The sequence below is a fragment of the Fukomys damarensis genome, unplaced genomic scaffold, assembly GCF_012274545.1.
Source record: "Fukomys damarensis isolate Sample0158 unplaced genomic scaffold, DMR_v1.0_HiC HiC_scaffold_39, whole genome shotgun sequence".
Taxonomy (NCBI): Eukaryota; Metazoa; Chordata; class Mammalia; order Rodentia; family Bathyergidae; genus Fukomys; species Fukomys damarensis.
In genome coordinates, this window is record NW_022900951.1 from 9,360,236 (window position 1) to 9,383,560 (window position 23,325).

Sequence of the window (23,325 nt, forward strand, 5' to 3'; positions counted from 1 at the left end):
GATCCTCCCTCTTCAGCCTCCCAAGGAGCTAGAATTATAAGCATGCACTATCACTCCCAGCCCTTTGTTATTTCTTATAGGTAATATGATAACAATAAACAAATATCTTTCTCCTTTGTTTTGTTTTGGTTGGTTGGTTGTTTGAGTCAGGTTTCACTATGTAGTTCAGAGTGTCCTCAACCTCACTATGTAGACCAGGATGCCTTGAATTTGCAACCAACACCTTCTTATCTAAATGGGGCTATAACATCTTTGGGGAAATAGGAGGTATGAATCAAGGGTAAAGGGCAACACCAAAAAGTATAATCGATATGCTATTTGTTAAATGTGTGATTTTATAATCTTTGGGGAATTTAGTATATAATTTCTCAATGTATCTTTATTGGTAACTCATCCATGATAAGTAAGATTTTTGTTTGTTTGTTTGTTTTTGGGTACTGGGGATCAAACTCGGGTCGTTGCGCTTGCGAGGCAGGCAGTGGAACCACTAAGAAGATTTATTTTTATGTAGTCAACTATTTCAATGTTTTCTTTAAGACACTGGGGTTGTTGCTATTGGTTGTTTTGTTTGTATTGTTGTCATGCTTACAACATCTTCTATGCTTCAAGATTATAAAAACATCTACCTATGGTTTCTTCCAGCACATTCAGTGTTCACTGCTATTTATTTATTTGTTTATTTGCAGAATTAGGGATTGGACCCAGGGTCTCATGTATGCTAGGCAAGAATGCTGTCACTGAGCTATGGCTCTCAGCCCCTTTTTTATTCATTTTGAGGCAGGGTCTATATATTTTTGAACCATACAAAATTTATTTTGATATGAGAAGTGAGGTAGGACAGTAGCTTTAGGTTTTCTAAACTTCAAGCCAGTTGCCCAACATTATTTCAGTGATCTTTTTTGGCACTGACATGACCTCAACTAGTACCCCATATATACTTTTACTTAATTCTAATTCTCATTCATTGATGAGCTGGTGCTATGGAATCTCAGGCAGGGAAAGATCATAATATGAGATCCAGAAGATACTTCCTCCCCTTGGTGCTCTTTCACTCAGAAACTACTCGGTTCTTCTCAAATGTGGTCTTAGCCAAGTCATACCCAATGCCTAAGACTGGGCAATGTTTCCTTATTATACGAAAGAGTGCATTCATGGATAATGTTGCCCCAGACTTTGTGATGAACAAAAGGGCCCAACTGATTCCCCAAATCACTTTTCCAAGTTTCTCACACAATCCTATTGTTATTTGAGATTGCATACCATCTAAAAATCAATTTCAGCAGAATTTCCATTTTTGACAATGTTGCAGTCTCTATTCCCAGTAACAATCTATTTCTGTTCATTTATTTACGTCTTTGCATTCTCCAGGGCCTGGTCAGGAAACAAATGTCATGTTCACATGGGAAATTGATGAGCTCAGCAAAGTGAGTCTGTACTTGCACCAGATTTAAGGGAATTAAGAAGGATGATGCAGCACATCAGTAGAGAGCAAAGGGAGGAACAGTGACTGTTATTCAGGGAGCAGAACATCATCAGACAAGAGCTGCACCCAATTCACAGCCAGGCAGAGGAGGAATGTAGGGAAAGGAACTCTACCCTCCAGTTCCCACCTTGGACCTCCCAGTGGCCAACCAGATGGCAGCAAGCAAGGGGATCTTCACACAGCCAGGCCTACAAGGATCCAGGACAGTTTGGCAGGGCTGGGAGAGTGGAAGGAGGCTGAGGAGGACAAAGGAAAAGGGTGCAGCTTGCTGGGGGAGCCCCTATCTCTCCCAACTGCCGTAGCTACTTATGTTTCCAGGCAATTTTCTTTCCAAGCCCTCCAAATTTCACTGTCTTGAATGGGCTCTCTCCTCTCTTTCATTACCAGTCTGGACCAGTTATTGTTTACATGGGAGGAAGCTATTAACTTTTACATATTGTTTGCATAGCAGAGTGCTTTGATTGGAAATGTTTGTTTTTTGTTTTTTGTTTTGAGACAGGATCTCACCATGTAGTCCAGGCTGGCTGTGAAATCACTATGTAGCCCAGGCTGGCCTCAAATTTGTATTGCTTCTCCTACCACAGCCTCCTAAATGCTGGGACTACAGTCATGTGCCTCCACGCCCGGCTGAGATGTTTGATTTTTACTGCCTGTGTGGGTATCACTTGCTGTGCCACATGGGGAAAATCCAATATTGTTTTTGCATGAATTCCAGTATTTGTTAAAAAAAATGGGTAGTAAGACATTTACTTCAGTTTTAGTGTTTATTGAGATGATACATATGGAGCAGTTATAACAGTACCTAGCGCAGTAAATGTCTCCTATTATTAGTGTAACCAGTAGTTGTTTGGCTGATTTGAGGCACCACTGATTTTTTCTTTTTTCTTTTGTTTTTTTGTTGTGGTGGTGGTTTGTTTATTTGTTTGTTTGAGACAGGGTTTCACTATGCAGCCCAAGCTGGCCTTGAATTCTCATCAATCCTCCTGCCTTAGTCTCCCAAGTGCTGGGATTACAGGTAATGTGCCACCACACCTGGCTTGACTTTTCTTTTTTATTAGTACACTTTTACAGTGCAAAATGATTGCATTAATCGTGGAGGTTGGTGCATGTACATGACACATCTGCATTCTTTTCCTTCCCCTTCTTCCTCTCTCCCTCCTCTTTCCTGCCATCTGTTGGCCCACTTTCACTTTGCAAGAGATCTATCTCCTTGTTTCCTATTATCTATCTTTTATTTTGTTTTTTAAATTATGTATACTTTGTCTTTCTCATATAAGAGAAGCCATGCAACCTTTACACTTGTGTGTTTATTTTACTTAACATTATGATCTCAAGGTGCATTCATTTTCCTACAAATGACTGAAATCTATCCTTCTTTATGGCACAGTAGTACTCCAACAAATGACTTTTCAATTCAGCATACTAAGCCTGGTCATTATCATCTGATTTCCTCATGCCAAACTGCATTTACCACATTCCATTCCAGACAGAATAGGTGGATTAAGGAACTTCACACATGGCTACAATATTTTGACTGGACCCACAAAACGCTCTGATAATCAGTTAAGAAAGGAGTAATTCTGCCAGGAACCACAGTCTGAGAAGCAAGGCTTTATAGGACACTAGACCGCAAGTACAGTTGACCTTTTGCTTTTTTTTAATCTAAAGTGAGGGAACGAACTGGTGCTTTGCCATGGTTTGAAAACCAGTAGCCTTTCCTGCCGGGCCAAAGACAACAAAGGTAAAATTACATTTGTTTCTGAGGCATCAACAGAACGGTGATTCTTCACTTGGGATATTATGCCCCTCTGGGGATATTTTGCAATGTTCTGTGACATCTCTGCTTGTCACAACTGAGAGGAGCCAGTGCTATTGGTATGTGGAGGGCACATGGCAGGAATGTAGCCAAACATTCTGCAACCCAACAAAGAATGATCTGGTCCAAAGTATCAAAACTGCTAAGGTTAAAAACCCTGCCATAAAAAAGAAATTATGTTCAAACTTTCTCGAATTCAGATGCGATACTCATCTAGTTATGGTGGTACAAATAAGAGGAACCTGGTGTTTCTGAAAACCTCATGCCTGGGGTGGCAGAAAGTGTCACGCTCCTCCTTGCTCCCCTCACCACTCCCAGCCTTGTTTTTGCACTTGAAACCCCAGAGTTAGCAGCACGGAGTCTCTGTGATTCTACACTATCTGCTGCTCATCCCTGCATCTCAGAAAACTTCAGATATAGAATCCTCCATGCAATCAAGAAAAGTATTTTAAGCATTGGAACACATTTGGATCATTTAAGTAAGTAGATGTATGCCCTGTTAGAAAGGATTGGAAAGGGGAGGAGAAGGAGCTCAAATTATAGGCAAAGAAATTTTTTTAGACTACAAGGGAAAATGTAGTAGTCTAAAATGTCAATTCTTTAAGGATAAGATCAACTTTTGATAACATTAGAAATGATTTCTTCAGTACTTGTCATTCTCAATCTAATTTGAGGGAATAAAATATTAGTAATAGGTATTTTCAATGGTGCATTTTAAGGCAATTTTCCCATCATGTTTTTAAACTACAGTATTTTGCTGTATTTTCAATGCCAAGTCTGATGTCTCTCTTTATCTTAGTTGATGCTGCTGGCTTCATCTTGGGCTGACCTTGGTACCTCTCATGCTCGTCTCTCTTCCACCAGACTTCTGTATTCCATTTTGGAAGAAGACTGAAAATGGTAAGCAAATCCTAGAATTGCTATCTGTAATCTTTCTGGGAAGAACTGAAACCAGTTTAAGAGCCTTATTTTGCTTATTTCCTGAGGGAAACTGTTTTGTGCTCTTTCATCACTCAGATTAATCAGGGGGATATTTCATAATTTTAGATCAATCGATGCTCTCTCCAACTCCCTATAAAAGTTACCAGGGGCAGATATTTCAGTTAGGGACATAGCTTCTATGGGTCTGCTTTCTTCATCCTACAGTTTTGGTTTTAAAGCCATGCAAATCATGGAAGCTACTCTGTGCTTTTCCCAGCATCTGGTGTTATGGGAATGACTGTGTTGATGGGACGGGGGGGGGGCGTGCACATAGGACAACACTCCAAGCTCTGATGCTGTCAAAGAAACCCAGAGCTGGCATAGTTGAAGTGGTACTACAGGGACTGCTGCAACAAGGAAAAAGAGACCTCGGTACAGAACTGGGCTCAATTTCATGCACAGCAAGGACCAAGGTAGCAGTCAGTGGATGGAGAATCACTAAGAGGAAATTTCAAGGGACAGGAAATTCTAGCTAACTTGACTAGACCAGATTCTCACTGGAGATAGGCAAGGATCCTATAGATCAGACATCTTCTGGGGGTGGTGAGGAATGAGGAATTTGATCAGATACCAAAGGTAATCACAAAACAAGGTATGCACAGGATTCTCAATAAAATAACTTAGCAGGACTCTTGCTCCAATTGGGCAATGCAAAGATGGCCACAAAACCCACAGGCCAAGTCATCGAGGCTTAGAGGAGCCTGACTGAAGTGTAGTCATGGAGAGTCTTTGCCAGTGGTTGCCTCTCCCAATCACTATCGGAGGACCTTGGGCCTAGCATCTGAGCCTTCAGAAGCTCTGTTTCTCTGACTCTGAAAGCAGCATTACGATACCTCCCAGTTGCCTTCAGAGCCACTGTTAGACTCTAATAACCCCGTTTGTCCAGGTCTTTTGCACGTGGTGTGATACGAGTGTCAGTGCTTAGGTATGCCAAAACTAAACAAGAAAAAGACATGGGTGGCCTTTGTCAGAAACTATTTTGTAACACAAATTAGTTGCAATTAGTGGCACTAGGGAGCCACTGTGACTTCTAGATCTGAATGTTGTACTCATTTTATGACTAAGGTCTAATAAAGCGTTAATTATGGGGCTACTGTGCTACAAAGGAAACAACTGCCTCTAGTTTCATTTCCTAGAAACCCAGATGTCTGTTTTAACAGGCTCACATGACCATATCTTTCTGTGCCTCTTGAGCCATGGAACAATTGAAATGATGATAATGTAGAGAGCTCGCACTTCTTGAGCACTTACTCCTAGTCAAGCACTGGGCTAAGGGCTTGATACACATGGTTCTGTTTCAGCCTCAAGGAAGCCCTGTGAGACACAAAAAAAAGGAAACTGAGGCCTTGAGAGTTTAAGGAGCCTAAGGACATGGCTTGCGCAGCCTGACTCCAGAGCAGTCTGAAATTCCTGTGTCTCTCCAAGCCTGCCGTGCACTTGCACCTGCAGACACTCAATGCATGTGGGTTCCGGTATGGTATCTTACTCTTAAGAACAAGGGGAAATTGGTATATCTTTTATACAAAGAGACACGAAACAGTTTTCAAAAGAAAAAAAATGCAAGGCCCAAAAGCACAGAGAAAATATTCAACTTACCAGTAATCATGTCAGATTCTTTAATCTGGAAGTTGGACTTCTATAAACTCTTCTTAAAGAAGTGAGCAGGCATGCGGTGAACCATTTACCAAAATAGTCTCTGCAGCCTGGTAAAGCAAATAAGTTATGTCCAATGTTGCATATGGATTTAAAGCCAAATCCTTTCCCTGACAAAGCCCTGGCTATAACTGAAATGCTTCTCAATGGGAAAAATAGATGCGGAGATGGAGAAACCAGAATTGAAAGGATACAGGCCAAAATGTTAACAGTAGCTAATCAATTTTTAAAATAAAAACATTTTACTCTTAACTAATCTCTCCATGGCTAAACAAAGGTATGAAGAGATACCAGTGTACTAAATGAATCAAATATGATTATTTAAAAATTTGGAGGACTGTGCTGGCATTTTAAAAATACCATTATGGATTAAACAACCAGTCTCTTTACACCCTGAGACTAGATAGTTTTTCAGCTCAGAAGCTGACAAAAGTTTAGAGTTGAGGTTGGCAAACTGACCCATGGGCCATATTCAGTCTGCATCTGTTTTTGTACAGCTCACACACTAAAAATACTATTTTTATTTTATTTTTATTTTTTTCAGCTTTAATTGAGTTTATTGGTACATTTTAGGGATACAGTACAGTTACATTCATTGTTGGGATCTTGTACCTCTACATGACAGGCCTTGGTTCTCATTTTTTCCCCTTGTCCCTGCCCTCCCTTCAACCCCCTCCTCCCCTCCCCATCTCCAAGCACTTTATTTCCATCTTTCTTTATCTCACATTTTTTTCTTTTCCCTTATTACCCTTCCCCTATCCATCCCACCTTCCCTACACCTTTAGCCCCTTTCTTCCCATTTCACAATGTCAGTAAACAATTTTTATTTTTTAAATGATTGAAATATATCAAAGGAAAATCACTCCTCTATGGCACCTAGAAGTTGAACTCAAACTGAAGTACCCACAAATAGTTTTGTTGTTTGTGCACTTGTTTCTGTATTATCTATAACTGCTTTTGTACCAATGACCAACATCATAAAGGGTAAAATATTTACTAGAAGTTATGTAATACTAAAATATTTCACTAAAAACACATATTAACTTATCCTTTGCCAAGAAAAACTTACCAATCTGTGGCTATAGAGAAGAAGATACTGTTGAAGATCACATAAGGTTTAGTATCTTGGAGTCTTTGATGATTGTTGAAATATATAACAGCTGCTGACTTCCTGATTTACATAAGACTACTTTATATCATTTTATTATTTGAACTGAAAAATTTACTCAAGTAGAGAGTAAATGATTAACTAAAAATTATTTTTTTAAAAAGTGGGGTATATACTTATACTTTTTGTTGTTATACAATGGACCTTTGATATCTATGGTATTTATACTTTATAGAGATTAGATCATGATTAGAGATATTTTAAAATACACAAAGAGGGAATTGTTATTCAGAAATCTGTTAGGGGAATTCCTAGTGGAAGCTCAGCCTATAAACAAATAGCACTGAAGCAACTTCCCTTATTCACAGTGCTTGGTTAGCCCCTGGAGGGACAGTTGTACGTAACCCAAATCTAGTTACCAAACAACTCACTGTGTCAGTGTCCTGCCTTCTGTAGCTAGAGGTCAGTGGGTTCCAAATGGAACATTTCCAACAGCTACTTCCCCTCTCTCCGGCCGCCAGGCAACCGTCATCTCTAGTTCTATCCAGCACACCCAGCTGCAGGGTAACGCTCCTGCCTTCCACGGCTTCCCTGAGATGACTTGCCCCAGAAATACAGGCTTCTTTTCTTCTCTCTTTAAACTCAGGCCACTTGGATTGTTTGCCTGCTCTGTGATCTTGAAAGAGACGGTGCAGGGGATGGGGGGTGAAAGGTGTCACTGTCCTGCCCCTGAGAAATGTATCTAGCATGCTGTGGATATCCATAAACCCTTGGTGAATTTTTAATTTTTTCTCAATTTTCTTCCACATTGTTATGATGAGGTTTTTTTTTTTATTTCCTTGGGGATTTTGTTTTTCAAAAGCATTTTAATAAAAATACTTGAGGGAGGAGTAAAAAAAAAAACAGAACATGAGAGAAGAAGTCTTCTTCTCCTCACTAAAGGCCCCCATTGGTCCAAAGAAATTGCCATTAAGGTTGCTTGTGTGATCTACACTTTTCTCTGCAAATACAAATGTATGTACATATCCATCATAAAGGAATTCCATGCTTTCTTTAAAATCCACTTTATTTGTACTACTTAATAGGAGACCTTGTACAGCATTTCATTTCAAAACCTACAGCTTTACTATTATTGGTGGTTTCTCATTTTTAACCATTCTGTCACACTGATGGTTGCCATCTAGTTCCTCCCACTCTTAATATTTCAAAGAGCTAAATCCAATGAATACAGTAGTTTTATCGAAGTACATATAATGTTTAGAATTATAAACAGATGAATTGACTGCTCTCCCCTTCTTTGAAATTCTTAAGAAGTTAATGGTTTGAAGCTTTTCTTAGGCCATTTTGGAACCACAGCAGCTTGAAGTTTTGGGGGGCTATGAAGACCCTAGCTAAGGAGAGTTCCTGGCAGAAAAGTTTTAAGGGGGTTCTAGGCCAACCATCAGCATCCTTGAATAAGCACAACAGAAAGGGACCATTGAAGTCAGAGAGCTCAGCTCCCTACCCTCCATAGATGAGAAAGTGAAAGTTTAAGAGAATTCAATTGGTAGCTCTATGTGAAAAGGCTGAATCCTATAAACTTTTAGCGTGAGAGATACTAACTCCTAGAATAAATAAACACAAGGAGTCAGCCAAATCCTGGCATTGCTCTAGCTTGTCCCAAGACGCAAACCACTCAACCTCACTTCCTCATTTTTGCCATTTAAGTTTCGTTACATACAGCTCTTCCTTCTCCTCAGATTATAACCATACGTCTCTTACAAGCTTGCAGTTTTGAAGCTAAAAAGTACTATTTGCAAAACATGAAGTTAGGTACATCTTGGTAAATGTTTCTTCTTATCAGTAATCATATCTCTACAGCTATAAGCAATCTGATGGGAATCCAATACAGATCTGAAATCAAGAGAATTCAGTTCAGAGCACAAGTTTGAGTCTCACCATGAAAATTAGGTACCCAAGCATATAGGTTTTTGCCACTTTGGGGTTTGTCTTGTTTTGTTTTGTTTTTGCTTTTTGAGACAGGGTCTTTCAATGCTCAAGGCCAGCCTGGACTCACTATGTAGCCTAGTCTTGAACTCACTATGTAGCCCTCACTATGGCCTTGAAATTTCGATGATCCTTCTGCCTCAGCCTCGAGTGCTAGGATTACAGGTGTATATCACCAGGCCCAGCAATTTTTGCCACTTTAAGTAGTTTTTTATCTAAGCTTTTATTTGAAGCATGAGCAAGCAGCATTACATCTAGGACTAAGCCTTGTCACATAATGTCTTTATTTGTCTCACCAAGTATTTTCCTGACAGCAGAGAGAATTCTACATACAAGAAATAGACATGCTTTCTGCTGTTACAACAGTGGAGGCATTTGGTTCCTACATCATCATTCCTCTACTTAATCTAGCACAGTAACTTGCATGGAGTAGATTCTTGCTAATATTTGCTGAATGGCTACATAAGCATATAATTCCTTATTATGAAGGTAAAACTCAAGGTGCCTTTAAATTTAAAAATTCATAAACAACCTGATGTACCATTGCTGTACACAGCATGCCATTCATAAGAAGTAGAGCATCAAATAAAGTATTTTTTTCTCCTTTCAACTTGGTTCCATTCAAAGCATAAATATACATTTTTAATATTTGGAGATTTTTGTTACAAAAAAGCCCAATTCCCATCCCCCAAAAATCCTTAAATAGTACAAATTTGGAAACATTAGAGTGCCAAGAATCATATAATCCAAAAGAAAGTTAAGCAAAATGCAGACCAAGAACATTTTACCAAGTCATTTGCTATAACTATGTGAGGCAACTTGAAGATGGTTGGTCAAAACTAGGTTTAAATCTTGGAGGAAAACTGTTTCTCTGCTCTCTGCTTCCTCCTCATCAGTAAAGTAAAAATATCAATATGTGGGCCGGGGATTTTGTTTAGTGGTGCTGCCACCTGCCTCACAAGCATGAGGTCCTGAGGTCAATCCCTGGTATCCCCCCCAAAAAATATATCAATATGTCCTTTCAACTGCAGGATGAGGAATCAGTGATGTAATATAACCAATGTGTTTCTCTTAGCACCTGGCATACAAGTATGGAATAAAAAGCAGCTCTTATTTTAAAACACACACAAACACACAAATGATTATTGGCTGCTTAACGTGAATTCTGCATTTTCCATTTTAACAAATGAGGTGATTTACTGAGAGAATAGAAACACCTGTGCACACAAACTCACACATTCCCATTTCTACCGTAATTACTTCACTAATTGACCACCCAAATTTACCCAGTGTATTTGCATGAGTAATTAGCCATGATTCATCACCAAATCCAAGCTTATGTCTTATGTACGATGCTATTTTATAAATCAAATTACTGAAAGATGCTCATCTTTAGGCACTCACTGCCCCCAAAATAACCAAAACAAAATGACACGCATTATTTGTATCACATGAAAACATACACCCGGCTCAGTGTGAAATCTTAAAGTTTTAAAATAACATTAATGGACACGAACATAAGACTGAAGCACGAAGTTCCCAATCACTTCCACACTTAAGAACTTCCCATTGGAATAAAAGAGTATTTCACATTTCTACAACATGCTCTTAAAAATATCTTTTATGTTGGTAAGCCTCAAAAGTATACTTTCTGTTTAACCGATTTAGAAAGGCTTTATTCACGGAGTCCATTTTTCCCCTTACCTGCTTGATCAGAGCCCAACTTTCTCCCTGCAGTTAGCCTTCCTTCTGGCTGGGGTGTTGGAATGCAAACATGGGGGAAGCTCCAAGTTCCAGGCTTCCAGCATGGTTGGAGGGAGAGCCTGGAGATATTTTATCTGCCAAGTAGAATTACAAGGGCCAATTGGCCTTGGGCTCAATGAGTGTGGCACAAGGGAAGCCTTATCCTGTATGTATCCGCTCCCAGGTGAGACAAAGGAGCTCTGTGCTTTTGCTGGGGTTGCATTGTGTGATAAGGGAGTCTTTCTGAAGCTCCACTTCCCAATCTCTTCTTCCCTTTCTAATGACACCATCTTCTATCTTCTGCACATTTCCCCCATTCCAACCCTGCGTTTAGAGGGCCCAGGCCCTCCAGCCCACTTTTTGTCCCCTTGACAAAATCTAACCATACTAGTTATGACTTTTTTAATGTGGGACTCCTGTGGGATTTTTAAGACAGTTCAGAGCTTTGGTTTCCTCAGCAAATACCTCTTTTGCACTAATTATGTGGCATTCATCATTATGACGGAGGACATGTAAAGACAAAATACAGTTTCTGGACATAAAGGTGTTCCCAAACTAAAGGGAGATATGAAAGTGCTATAGTGGAATAGCTAATGGTACAAGCTTTGTGTCTGAATTGCCTGAGTCCCACCTGGGACAAGCTCTAGCACCTCTGCTTCTCTGTCTGTTTTGCAATGTTCTCTCTCAATTTAATCAACTATCCGGAGGCTGGTTGAGTCAAGGGGAAGGCAACACTCAATCAGAATTTTTACCCTGGATTGGTTTTTGTTTTCTTCCAGAAAATGTTTAATGGAATGTGCTTAAAAAATGCATGTGACCATATGCTTATTTCCTTTGACTATCCATTCTATCTGCCTTAGTTTGGGGAAAAGCCGTTGACTTTTTCACCTCAACTAGGCTCCAGATAGAGAAAGAAGTTTTAATTAAGTTAGAGCTCAGGGCCTCAGGCAGACAAACTCTTAGTGAATCTGTATCTCCTTCCAGGCCTGCTTGAAGGGTGGCAAGCTTTGGCCCTAGTTCATTTCTCTCATAAGACTGCTAAAAACCAGTAAGAAGCCACCAACACACATAACCATTATGAATGTTGCCAAATCATTTCCCTTCAGGGTAAAGTCACAGGTGGAATGTGTTCTGCTTTCAAACCAGAGGTGACAGGTGACCGTTTTATCAAGCGTCTTGCAAAATCCTAACATGGGCCACCTGCTCTCCAGTCTCCAATATCTGAGTCTTTCTTGCTCATAGCTTAATGAAATTAATGTAACCTGGATTCTTTCATGGATAGCAATTTATCTCCAAATTCTGTGCTGGTTAAAATTAGGTTTGCGAGAGCCAGGGATTTATCTCAGTGATTCCACTGCCTGTCTCACAAACACAAGGACCCGAGTTCAATCCGTGGTACCAAGAAAAAAAAATAGGTTTGCAATAGTTTCTCGGCCTTTTGGCTAAGATCAAGTGTAAAATTAGCTTTGCATTTGTGCAATGAATATTTAATTAACACTGGCTTAGCATAAAAATTTTCTGACTTCTCATAAACTCCTGGAAGTCAGTAATTCAGAACCATTATTACTGTTGAGAGGTATGAGGTCATACAAGGAAAGATCTGTATGTTTTGGATCACCCACCTCATTGCTCTACCATGACCAACACGTTTCCCTTATTTCACCATCCAAGATGACTGTATCCTGTATATATGTTACAAGAAGCCATGTGAAAGTACAAGTGAAGAAGAGGACTAGCTCAACTGTTTATTAAGGACATGTCCTAGAAATTGCACACCTCAATTCCTCTCAAATCCCGTTGGCCAGTGCTCGCTTCAGCAGTACATATACTCAAATCCCATTGGCCACATGGCCAATCCTTCACCACCTGGCCATCCTTAGCTGCAGGGGAGTCTGAGAAATATAATCACTTTTCAGAGTGGTGTATGTCCAACTAAAAATGGAAATCCTGTCACTGCGACATGAGGAAAAGATACCAGGAGATGTATAGCAATCTCTGGACTCTTATAATAATGAAAAGATTTAATTGAAATTCTCAGAAACTACCTCATAAAATAAGAACAACATACATTTAAGATATACATAATATGATCATCAGTGTCTTGTCTGGAAGGAAACTGGATTTCTATATTGTATTTTAGATTTCCATATTGTTTGCTCTCTTCCAAAAATTTTGCACTCTTTATGGGCAGAGATGATGTGTCTCTTGCCCCTGGTAGGTATCCAATTTGTACTTCTCAGTGAGAGAATGAATATGAATCAGTAGAATTCTGATATTTATTATGAAATTTTTTCTCATGAGATACTTGGTACAATTTCTATTTAATGAAGTATTGGAGAATTGTCTGGTTCAGGTCCACTGTCTTGGTGACTATGTATCAGGGGTGGGGGAGGTGGCTGGCTCTTTGGTATATCCCATTTGCTATTATGGTGTGTTTCATTCTCTTGTGAGATGCTTTCTCCGGGGCTAGAACTCAGTTCTTCTAACCCTTATCCCAGTGTTTATTCCATGGCCTCAGGTATAATTAGTGCAGGAGAGGAGAGGAAGGAGGGAGTACTTCTTCCTGGTTTGATCACAGAAGGCTTCTTGTAGTAGGGACAGGAGGGACCCTTCCCGAGTCTGAGTGTAGCCTGAAAAAACTTCTCTGAGGAGAAGTATTTTTAAAGTATTTTGTTTTACTTCACTATTCATTTGTGCATGAATTCATTGTTTCATTCATGTGTTCACCAAACATAATGTAGTACTAAGTCTGGGTATTTTTTACCTGAGGACACACAAAACCCAGATCTCTTGGAACATACATTCTCCTGCAGGTCAGACAGTGACTAAATGAGGATATAAATCAGCAAGATAATTTCTGATTGTGCTACATGCTCTGAAAGCAAAGCAGTCTATTACAGATCGTATATACCTCCCTGTGGCTCAGTTGTCTCATCCATGAAATGCAAATAGAGAGGCCTGCAATTCTAAAATCCCAAATATGAAAGCATTGCCCTCACTTGATGGCAAGATGACATGCTCTAGTGCATTTGGAGGAGAATTATCTAAACTAAAGATCCAGTTATTCTTTTGCTTTGGTTTTTGTTTTGACAAAAAATCCCACCCAGAGTGGAAAATCCTGTATACCATTGCAGAACTCTGTGCCCAAGCTCCAACTGGTATTATATAATACAAGGTATGTGCATGTTACCCTTGGAAATCTGAAAACTTTTAAAATTCAGAACACATGTAGCCCTACAGATTAATGCCTAGTGCCTAGCATATGGTAAATGCAGAACAGAAAATAGGCCAGATGGAGCCATGTAGCTAAAGAGAGAGGAAAGACAGTTCAAGGCCTGAGAGGGAGAATGGAGTCAGAACATGCACAATATAAGCAATGGAAGAAAGACTGAATTTCATTCAAAGTGTAGCAGATCAATGTAGTTGATCTGATTCGTGTTTATAGAGAATGCTGCCTAGCATATGGTAAATGCAGAACAGAAAATAGGCCAGATGGAGCCATGTAGCTAAAGAGAGAGGAAAGACAGTTCAAGGCCTGAGAGGGAGAATGGAGTCAGAACATGCACAATATAAGCAATGGAAGAAAGACTGAATTTCATTCAAAGTGTAGCAGATCAATGTAGTTGATCTGATTCGTGTTTATAGAGAATGCTCTGATGCTGATAGATGAATGAATTGTACAGAAGAAGGTGAGGCAGGGAGACAGTTTGGAGGCCATTGCAGTAGTCCAGGTGAGAGCAAATGACTAATTGGAATAGGGAGGTGGCAGTAACTAGAGGAACTGTGGACACATGTGAGACAATTTAGAAATAAGAAAATTTGTTTTCTAATAAAGTTTGCATTCGAATGTATGATATGTCATTACATAAAGGCTAAAAATGCCAATAGTGCATTGTCTGTACTCAAATACAGGCTTCTAAGAGGAGTTATCTTATTCACTTTCCCATTTGAACAAGTTCTTCCTCCTTCCTATTATCTCTCCCCCATTCTGCTCCTTAATGGAAAAGATATTTAAAGAAAAAATGGAGATAGAGCTTTTGTAAATGTGGAAGGGAAGAAGCGTCCGAGGGAGAGGAGAGAAAGAGGGCAAAGAAAAGAATTACGATATACTGTGTACATGTACACATCTCCCATGATCAGTGTAATCATTATTTACTACAAACATGTATGAATAATAAATAAAGTGCAGGAAGCAAAAAAGAGAGAAGAAAAGAAGCAGCAGTTCTGTGTATCTCTTCCCCGCTCTGCATTCAGTGAAGTCACACTGGTAGCTTGAAATTGGCCATGGCAGGAATATTTATGCTAGGGAATTTGATAAATACTACAAACCAGCACTTAACACATGAAAGAGTTTTGTTGGAGGGGTGTGGGGGAGAGCAGGAAAGCCAGTGGTTAAACATTTGCTATCGTGCCATTGGTTACGGTATCACTTTATTTTCCCACAATCAAACTTCCTTAGAGTCTCCACTTTCCCCAATCTACAAAATACTTAAATATCCTAGAAATCTCAGTTTTATGATCCCTGTCCCAATCACTTCCTGTTTTTAAACCAGTTAATTCAGGGATACTCCCACTTCTGCCTAGGTTCTCATATAGGTCCATGGGAATGGGATGAGAAGAGAGCAGTGGGTTCATGATAGTCTTTTATCCACACTGCCTGCTCTGGAACACAGCTCACCTCCCTGGTCTGCAACATCACTCTTAGCAACATTACCGCAGCAGCCTTCTGATGGTGAGCTGCATGCACTCATCATGTCTTCTGACAGAAGCATACCTAAGGTTATGCTCCAGGATCTGGAATCCTATTATTGGGACCTATACGAGGGCTCACTCTGCTTTGCTCCTTTTTCTCTTCTAAAGCCCTTCATCTTTTCTTGACCCATTCTCTCCCTATGGACTGAATAGCAAATATTTTCCCTAAATCTTAGAATTGAGGCTTTAGGAAGATGTGCCATATTTACCTTTGGCTTCCCATTGCCATATATTCACAAGCATTTGAGTGCTCCAGTTAGACAAATATAGCTTTCAAAGATAACTAGAATTCTGGGCCGGGGATTTAGATCAGTGGTTCCACTGCCTGCCTCACAAGCACAAGGACTCAAGTTGGATCCCCTTTACCAAAAAAAAATATGGTAACTAGAATTCTAGTGGGTGAAAATGGTAGGAAAGTGTATTCCAAGTAAGTTGAGAACCTTGGATTTAGCACTAGTGTCAGGTAAACTCCCACAAGCAGACAGGGACAAATTATGGAAGACTTGAGATCTCATGATGATGAAAAAGTCTGAGTTCATACTGTAAATGAGAAAACAAAAAGAAACCCATTTTAGAGATGTTTGAGCAAGAGAATGATTAATGTTTGAGAAGCTTGATAGATAACATGGATTGGAAAAGTGCCAGCCTAGAGACAAGGCTTTTGACCAGAGCAAGGGCAGACTAATCCCAGCTGGTACTGTGTCAGCTAAATTGGTAAAGCAAGAGGATGTTGAGAAAGATGATGAAGGAAGTCAACTGGACTCTGAATGGTCTTAATATGATGGGAAGGAAAAGCCAAGATAGTGGAAGAAGAAAAACAAAATTTCGTGTACCTAACTTCAACAAACTCTAGGCAAATGTAAAGGTGAATGAAAAATTCCTTTGAGATCCTTCTGAGATATCTTGCATTGGAGAAAAAGAAAGCTGGGGAAAATTTCCGTTTATTTATCTCATGTTAGAGAAATTAAGGTGAGTAGACCTGTAGTCTATTAGATATTAACATGATTGATAGATTCTGTCTGCTGGGAGGACAAAATCATTAATTGAGCTAGACACCTATTGTAAAAACACAGGTTGGAGCTTTCTTTGTATAAGTCCTGGTTAAATGAAAACCAGTGTTCTGAAGTAAAATATTGATAGAAATCCTGAAACATGACAGCAAGCCCATGGTTAAACCACCCTCTAAGGCATGGCTAGTTGAATGTAATATGGTGAATAGCGAAGCTCTTTGGCATTTCTCATAAATTCTCTTTAAAGGCCTTTTTTTCCAGGGTTCCTTTGTCATGCTTAATCTAGATTCCCAAGAATCACCTTTCTGGGTAGGTTCTTATAGGTCCCATTTTTCCTAGAGACTCTCGGTTTATGTATACAGTCTTAGCATAATTATTAACAGCTGACCTCTCAGTCCTATAAGGATGTCACTTGATCAATTATGTGGTTACAGGTCTCAGACTTCAATGTTTGCTACTACCATCTTCTCTCCAAATTTATGCACTGGAAACTCAATGTGTGTAAGAAAACAACACATCTACAAATCATCTTGGAGATGATTTCTGAGTTGACTTCCCAAAACAATCCGAGAACCACCTTATAGAAGGGCAATGCCAAGATGGCAGGAGTGTATGCTTGATAATCAAGTGCTATTTGTTAAGTGGGTGATCTTAGGAAAGCCAGTTAATATTGCAAAGCCATGTCTTAATTTGCAATGTAGAGATCATGGATCTCTTCTTTTCCAACTAAAATATTATGAGGCTTGAATATTATGAGATACCCCAGTGATATGTACCAGGACAGGCTTAGCAAATAAACATAAATTACTAAAATCTTAGTGCATTATTCTTCCCAAGTGTACTTGTGTTTGTAAATATTCCCTGAACCTTCAAAGTTCAGACTTTGGCAGCTAATTTGTGGCTTTTCCATGGTAGCATGCTACACAATAGCAAGTATGAAAATGCTGCTTCTACACATTAAAAGCTCTTTTGCTAGAAAGCTAAGGTGCTAAAAAATAAACATATATCTAAATGAAGTAGAAGCTCAGTGACTGGCAAAATTGCAGGGTTGAAAGTGCTGTTTAGACCATTAAGAACCAGACCTGAGTTGTTTACTTCTATAGTGCAGCAAAAGAGGGACAGCAAAGGAAGGAACTTTTGAATTCTAATTTTTGGTATACTTTAGAACAATAATTTGTCCTTTCTTGTGTTTTTCAGGGGCTTCCAATGTGTACACCGAAAAGACAATTTTTTATCCTGTTAAGCATGATACTAATTTCCAAACTCCTTGAGGCTAGATGGTTTCCTAAAACCCTGCCCTGTGATATCAGTCTGGATCCTTCAAAGTCCCATGTGCTCGTGGACTGCACCGATAAGCACTTGACAGAAATCCCTAAAGGTATTCCCACCAATGCCACCAACCTCACCCTCACTATTAACCGCATACCAAACATCTCCCCAGACTCCTTCCACAACCTGGATCATCTGGTAGAGGTTGATTTCAGGTGCAACTGTGTACCTACTCGAATGGGGGCCAAAAATAACGTGTGTACCAGGAGGCTGCAGATTAAACCTAGAAGCTTTAGTAGACTCACTTATTTAAAAGCCCTTTACCTGGATGCTAACCAGCTTCTACAGATACCTCAGGACCTTCCACCCAGCTTGCAGCTTCTGAGCCTTGAAGCCAACAATATCTTTTTCATCATGAAGAAGAATCTAACAGAACTGGTCAACATAGAAATGCTCTATCTTGGCCAAAACTGTTATTATCGCAATCCTTGTAATGTTTCCTATTCAATTGAAAAAAATGCCTTCCTAAACCTGAGAAATTTAAAAGTGCTCTCACTGAAAGATAACAACATCACAGCTGTCCCCACACTTTTGCCGTCTAATTTAACAGAACTCTATCTTTACAACAACATAATCACAAACATCCAAAAAGATGATTTTAATAACCTCAACCACTTGCAAATACTTGACCTAAGTGGAAATTGCCCTCGTTGTTATAATGTCCCATTTCCTTGCACACCCTGTGAGAATAATTCTGCACTGCAGATCCATATAAATGCTTTTGACTCACTGACAGAATTACAAGTATTACGTCTACACAGTAACTCGCTCCAGCATGTGCCCCTAGAATGGTTTAAACATATGAGTAACCTTAAAGAACTAGATCTTTCCCAAAACTACTTGGCCAAAGAAATTGGGGATGCCAAATTTTTGCATTTTCTCCCCAACCTCATCCAATTGGATTTGTCTTTCAATTATGAACTTCAGGTGTATCATGCATCTATAAATCTATCACATTCATTTTCTTCATTGAAAAACCTGAAAATTTTGCGAATTAAAGGGTATGTCTTTAAAGAGCTGAAATGTCTTAATCTTTCTCCCTTGCATGATCTTCACAATCTAGAAGTTCTTGATTTAGGCACTAACTTTATAAAAATTGCTGACCTCAGCATATTTAAACAATTTCAAAGACTGAAACTCATAGATCTTTCGATGAACAAAATATCACCTTCAGGAGATTCAAGTGAAACTGGCTTCTGCTCTAACAGCAGAACTTCTGCAGAAAGTAATGGTCCCCAGGTCCTTGAGACATTACATTATTTCAGATATGATGAGTATGCAAGGAGTTGCAGGGTCAAAAACAATGAGTCTTCTTTCTTTGCTTTAAACAATGATTGCTACATGTATGGGCAGACCTTGGACCTGAGTAGAAATAATATATTTTTTGTCAAGCCCTCTGATTTTCAGCACCTTTCTTTCCTCAAATGCCTCAACTTGTCAGGAAATGCCATTGGCCAAACTTTCAATGGCAGTGAATTCCAGCATTTAGAAGAGCTGAAATACTTAGACTTCTCTAATAACCGGCTTGATTTACTCCATTCAACAGCATTTGAGGAGCTTCACAACCTGGAAATTCTAGATTTAAGTAGTAACAGCCATTATTTCCAATCAGAAGGAATTACTCACATGCTCAACTTTACCAAGAACTTGAAGTTTCTGAAGAAACTGATGATGAATGACAATGACATCTCTACCTCCACCAGCAGGACCATGGAGAGCAAATCTCTTAAAATTCTGGAATTCAGAGGAAATCATTTAGATATTTTATGGCGAGATGGTGATAACAGATATTTAAAATTCTTCCAGAATCTGCTGAACTTAGAAGTATTAGACATCTCTAGAAATTCTCTGAGTTTTTTACCTCCTGGTGTTTTCGAGGGTATGCCTCCAAATCTGAAGAACCTCTCTTTGGCCAAAAACGGGCTCCGAACGTTCAACTGGGGAAAGCTCCCATTTCTAAAAAATCTGGAATTCTTGGACCTCAGTCACAACCAACTGACAACTGTCCCTGAGAGATTATCCAACTGTTCCAGAACCCTCAGGACACTGATTCTTATGAAGAATCAAATCGGACATCTGACAAAATATTTTCTAGAAGATGCTTTTCAGCTGCAATATCTGGATCTCAGTTCAAATAAAATCCAGGTTATACAAAAAACTAGCTTCCCACAAAATGTCCTCAACAATCTGGAGACATTGCTTCTACATCATAATCGGTTTCTTTGCAACTGTGATGCTATATGGTTTGTCTGGTGGGTTAATCATACAGACGTGACTATTCCTTACCTAGCCACAGAAGTGACTTGTGCAGGGCCAGGCGCACACAAAGGCCAGAGTGTTGTCTCTCTGGATCTGTATACCTGTGAGTTAAATCTGATTAACCTGATTCTGTTTTCAGTTTCCATATCTGTAGCTCTCTTTCTGATGGTGGTTATGACAGCAAGTCACCTGTATTTCTGGGATATGTGGTATATCTATCATTTCTGTAAGGCCAAGATATGGGGTTATCAGCGTCTGCGGTCAGCTGAATGTTGCTATGATGCTTTTATTGTGTATGACACTAAAGATCCGGCCGTGACAGAGTGGGTTTTAGATGAGTTGGTGGCCATATTGGAAGACCCCAGAGAGAAACATTTTAATTTATGTCTGGAAGAAAGGGACTGGTTACCAGGGCAACCAGTTCTGGAAAACCTTTCACAGAGCATACAGCTTAGCAAAAAGACGGTGTTTGTGATGACAGAAAAGTATGCAAAGACTGAGAATTTTAAAATAGCATTTTACTTATCCCATCAGAGGCTCATGGATGAAAAAATAGATGTGATCATCTTGATATTCCTTGAAAAGCCCCTTATGAAGTCCAAGTTTCTTCAGCTCCGGAAAAGGCTCTGTGGCAGTTCTGTCCTTGAGTGGCCAACAAATCCACAGGCTCACCCATACTTCTGGCAGTGTCTGAAAAATGCTCTGGCCATGGACAATCATGTGGTCTATAGTCAGATGTTCAAGGAAACAGCATAGTTCTTCTTTCTGAAAACAGCATAGTTCTTCTAGCTTACCCAGGGGCTGCCTGGCTGCCTGAATTTTCTCGAAAATATTTCATTGAAAGAGTGTTTTAAAATTCTCTTAATGTGCTGGGATTGCCCAAATCAGAGGGGATTCACCAACGAATGGAGAAGGAGTTGGAAAGATAGTGTTTAAATAATGCATCAAGTTTTCTTTCCTAGTTTTTTGTGTCTCCTTTTCCTGTGAGTCTCTCCACTTAGCTCTTGTATAAAATACTGTTGGGGAAAAATGATAGCAAGGAGAGAGCTCATGACTCTGGTTCACTTGCAACTGTGATTATTAAATATATACCGTCATGATATGGAGAAGAGCCACACTTTTACCCTTAAGCAGTGCTGATATGTTCCAAAATAGGGCAAAAGATACTCAAGCTCTGTCTACATGACACAAGATAGTACCAGAGTTGGTTTAGTGAAATAAAAAGTCAGTTAACTCCTCAACAAATTGTTTCAGCATCATCTAGTGCCCTCTTCTGTGCAGACCAAGTGTTGGCTCTTTTTTCTTATGCCCGTTGGTGGCCTCAATAGGGAAATAGGCAAATTACTTTACTAGTAATGGGCATAGTCTACCTACAAGTGGGAAAAGTTAAATTATCTATCTTTATGCTAAATGATGCTCATTACCTTTGTTGACAGTTTACTTGCTGAAATATTTTTATCTGCACTGCAAAATACTGTATCCAAAGTAACATAGCTGCATTCAGTGATCTTTGAAATCATTTTGTGATTTAATTCAGTATATTTGTAAATATCTGGAACTTTAATATATCAGCATTAGATGGCTTTGATGGTAAACCCAAAAGGAAGGTGGAAAGAGAATGTATTTATTTATAGTTATCAGGAAGACAATTAGATAGATGACAATTACATAAAATCCTTTCATTTTTGAGGAGAGGAGGAGAAGCAGAGGTTGACAGACCTTCACACTGAGAAAGCATCAGTTTTAAACTTCAGTTTTCATATTCAAAGACCACAGAAAGGACTACGATATTATTAAGCCAAATTGGGTATAAATTCACATGAGTTCAAAGTTTGTAATCTGATCAACCTGCTTTATTTTATGAAAAATTATCTACAGAGTTACCCATGCTCTTTTGAAAACAGTGTGTATAGGTTCAAGTCCTGGAGCATTAGCTTGGCGAAATTGTATTTTCCTCATGTAGAAATGTCAAAAACTTTAAGTGTGACTGTGAATACATAGTATATGAATTATTTCCAAAGGGTATTTAATCAATTGATATAGGTCATCAATTCCCAGCTGAAGCTCTGGAATGATAGAGGGGTAATTTTATTGCTAGAGTCAACTATTTTATAATTTCTGTTAGCTGTGTTGTGCTTAATAGACTTCTTTCTTCCTCGGTGAAAACATAAAAAATTGGCTTTGGCCATTACCAATTTTCTTCTATTAAAACACAACAATGTATAAAGTTTCAAAGATTTGGGTGATTAATAATCATAAATCACTTAAAGGCAACTTAAACATCCTCTGAAGTAGATTAAGAGGAAGGGAAACTAAAAATAATGCAACTCAGAAACCGCAGTACATTTTGACATGAGATTAAGTACAGTGGTTTGATGTAGGAGAGCAGGCAAGAGCACATCAACAGATGGTCTTTGTCTAATTCCAGTCACTCACTTAACTACATGAAGACAGCAGAGTTTTGTGAGAATGGGCTGTTCATAGGTGACTCAGATGCATAGCTACTACCTCAATTTGCCAAGAGAACATGACCCAGGTCCCATAAAGCTTTGAATGCAAGCCTTCTCTGCTGACCCACCTCAGGCCAGCTCTGCCACAGAAGAGGCCCACTGATTCTCTGTAAATCCTGCTCCACAATCAAGATTTGGCTCCCAGTCTGTTTCAACCCCAAGCCTGTCAAGATGTGTCCCTCTTCCTAGATAGATCCTACACTTCAGCAAGACTTGGGCATTTTAGGATCCAAGCCAACGGACACCTTGATCAAGGCACATGTTACACTTGAGGAAAGGGGAAAGCAAGTACCTGTAGTTTGGAGAGGAGAGAGAAGTATACAGAGGTACAGCTACTTGGGAAAACTGAATGACAGTAGCTTAAATTAAATTTATATCAACTTTATGAACTACCACTTCAAGAAGGATTTGTAAAAGAAATGTTTAGAGCAGCTTTACTTGTTCAAGCCAAAATCTGCAAACAATCCAGATGTCCCTGAATGCATGATCAGATAAACAAACATGCACATTCATGCAATGGGCTACTACTCAGCAATAAAATGTAAAGACCTGCTGATACACACTGAAACATGGGTGAATTGCAAAACATTCTGGATGAAAGAAGCCAGACACAAACAAAATCACGTAATGTAATATTTCCATTTATATGAAGTTCTAAAGAGGGCAAACAAATCCGTGATAGAAATAAGCTTAGT

At 39.3% G+C, this 23,325-nt stretch overlaps 1 protein-coding gene across 2 annotated transcripts; it reads left to right on the forward strand.

Moving 5' to 3' along the window:
• The first annotated feature begins 3,183 nt into the window (after positions 1 to 3,183).
• On the forward strand, positions 3,184 to 22,266 carry Tlr7 (toll like receptor 7). Of its 2 annotated transcripts, none has more exons than XM_010613972.2 (3): positions 3,184 to 3,224; positions 4,099 to 4,199; positions 17,730 to 22,266. In XM_010613972.2, exons 2-3 carry the CDS (start codon positions 4,197 to 4,199, stop codon positions 20,874 to 20,876), a joined length of 3,150 nt encoding a protein of 1,049 aa, XP_010612274.1. In that variant the 5' UTR covers positions 3,184 to 3,224; positions 4,099 to 4,196; the 3' UTR covers positions 20,877 to 22,266. The 2 variants fall into 2 exon arrangements, with proteins under 2 accessions (XP_010612274.1, XP_010612273.1); XM_010613971.3 differs by lacking the exon at positions 3,184 to 3,224 and adding an exon at positions 3,647 to 3,778.
• The last annotated feature ends 1,059 nt before the right edge of the window (positions 22,267 to 23,325 follow it).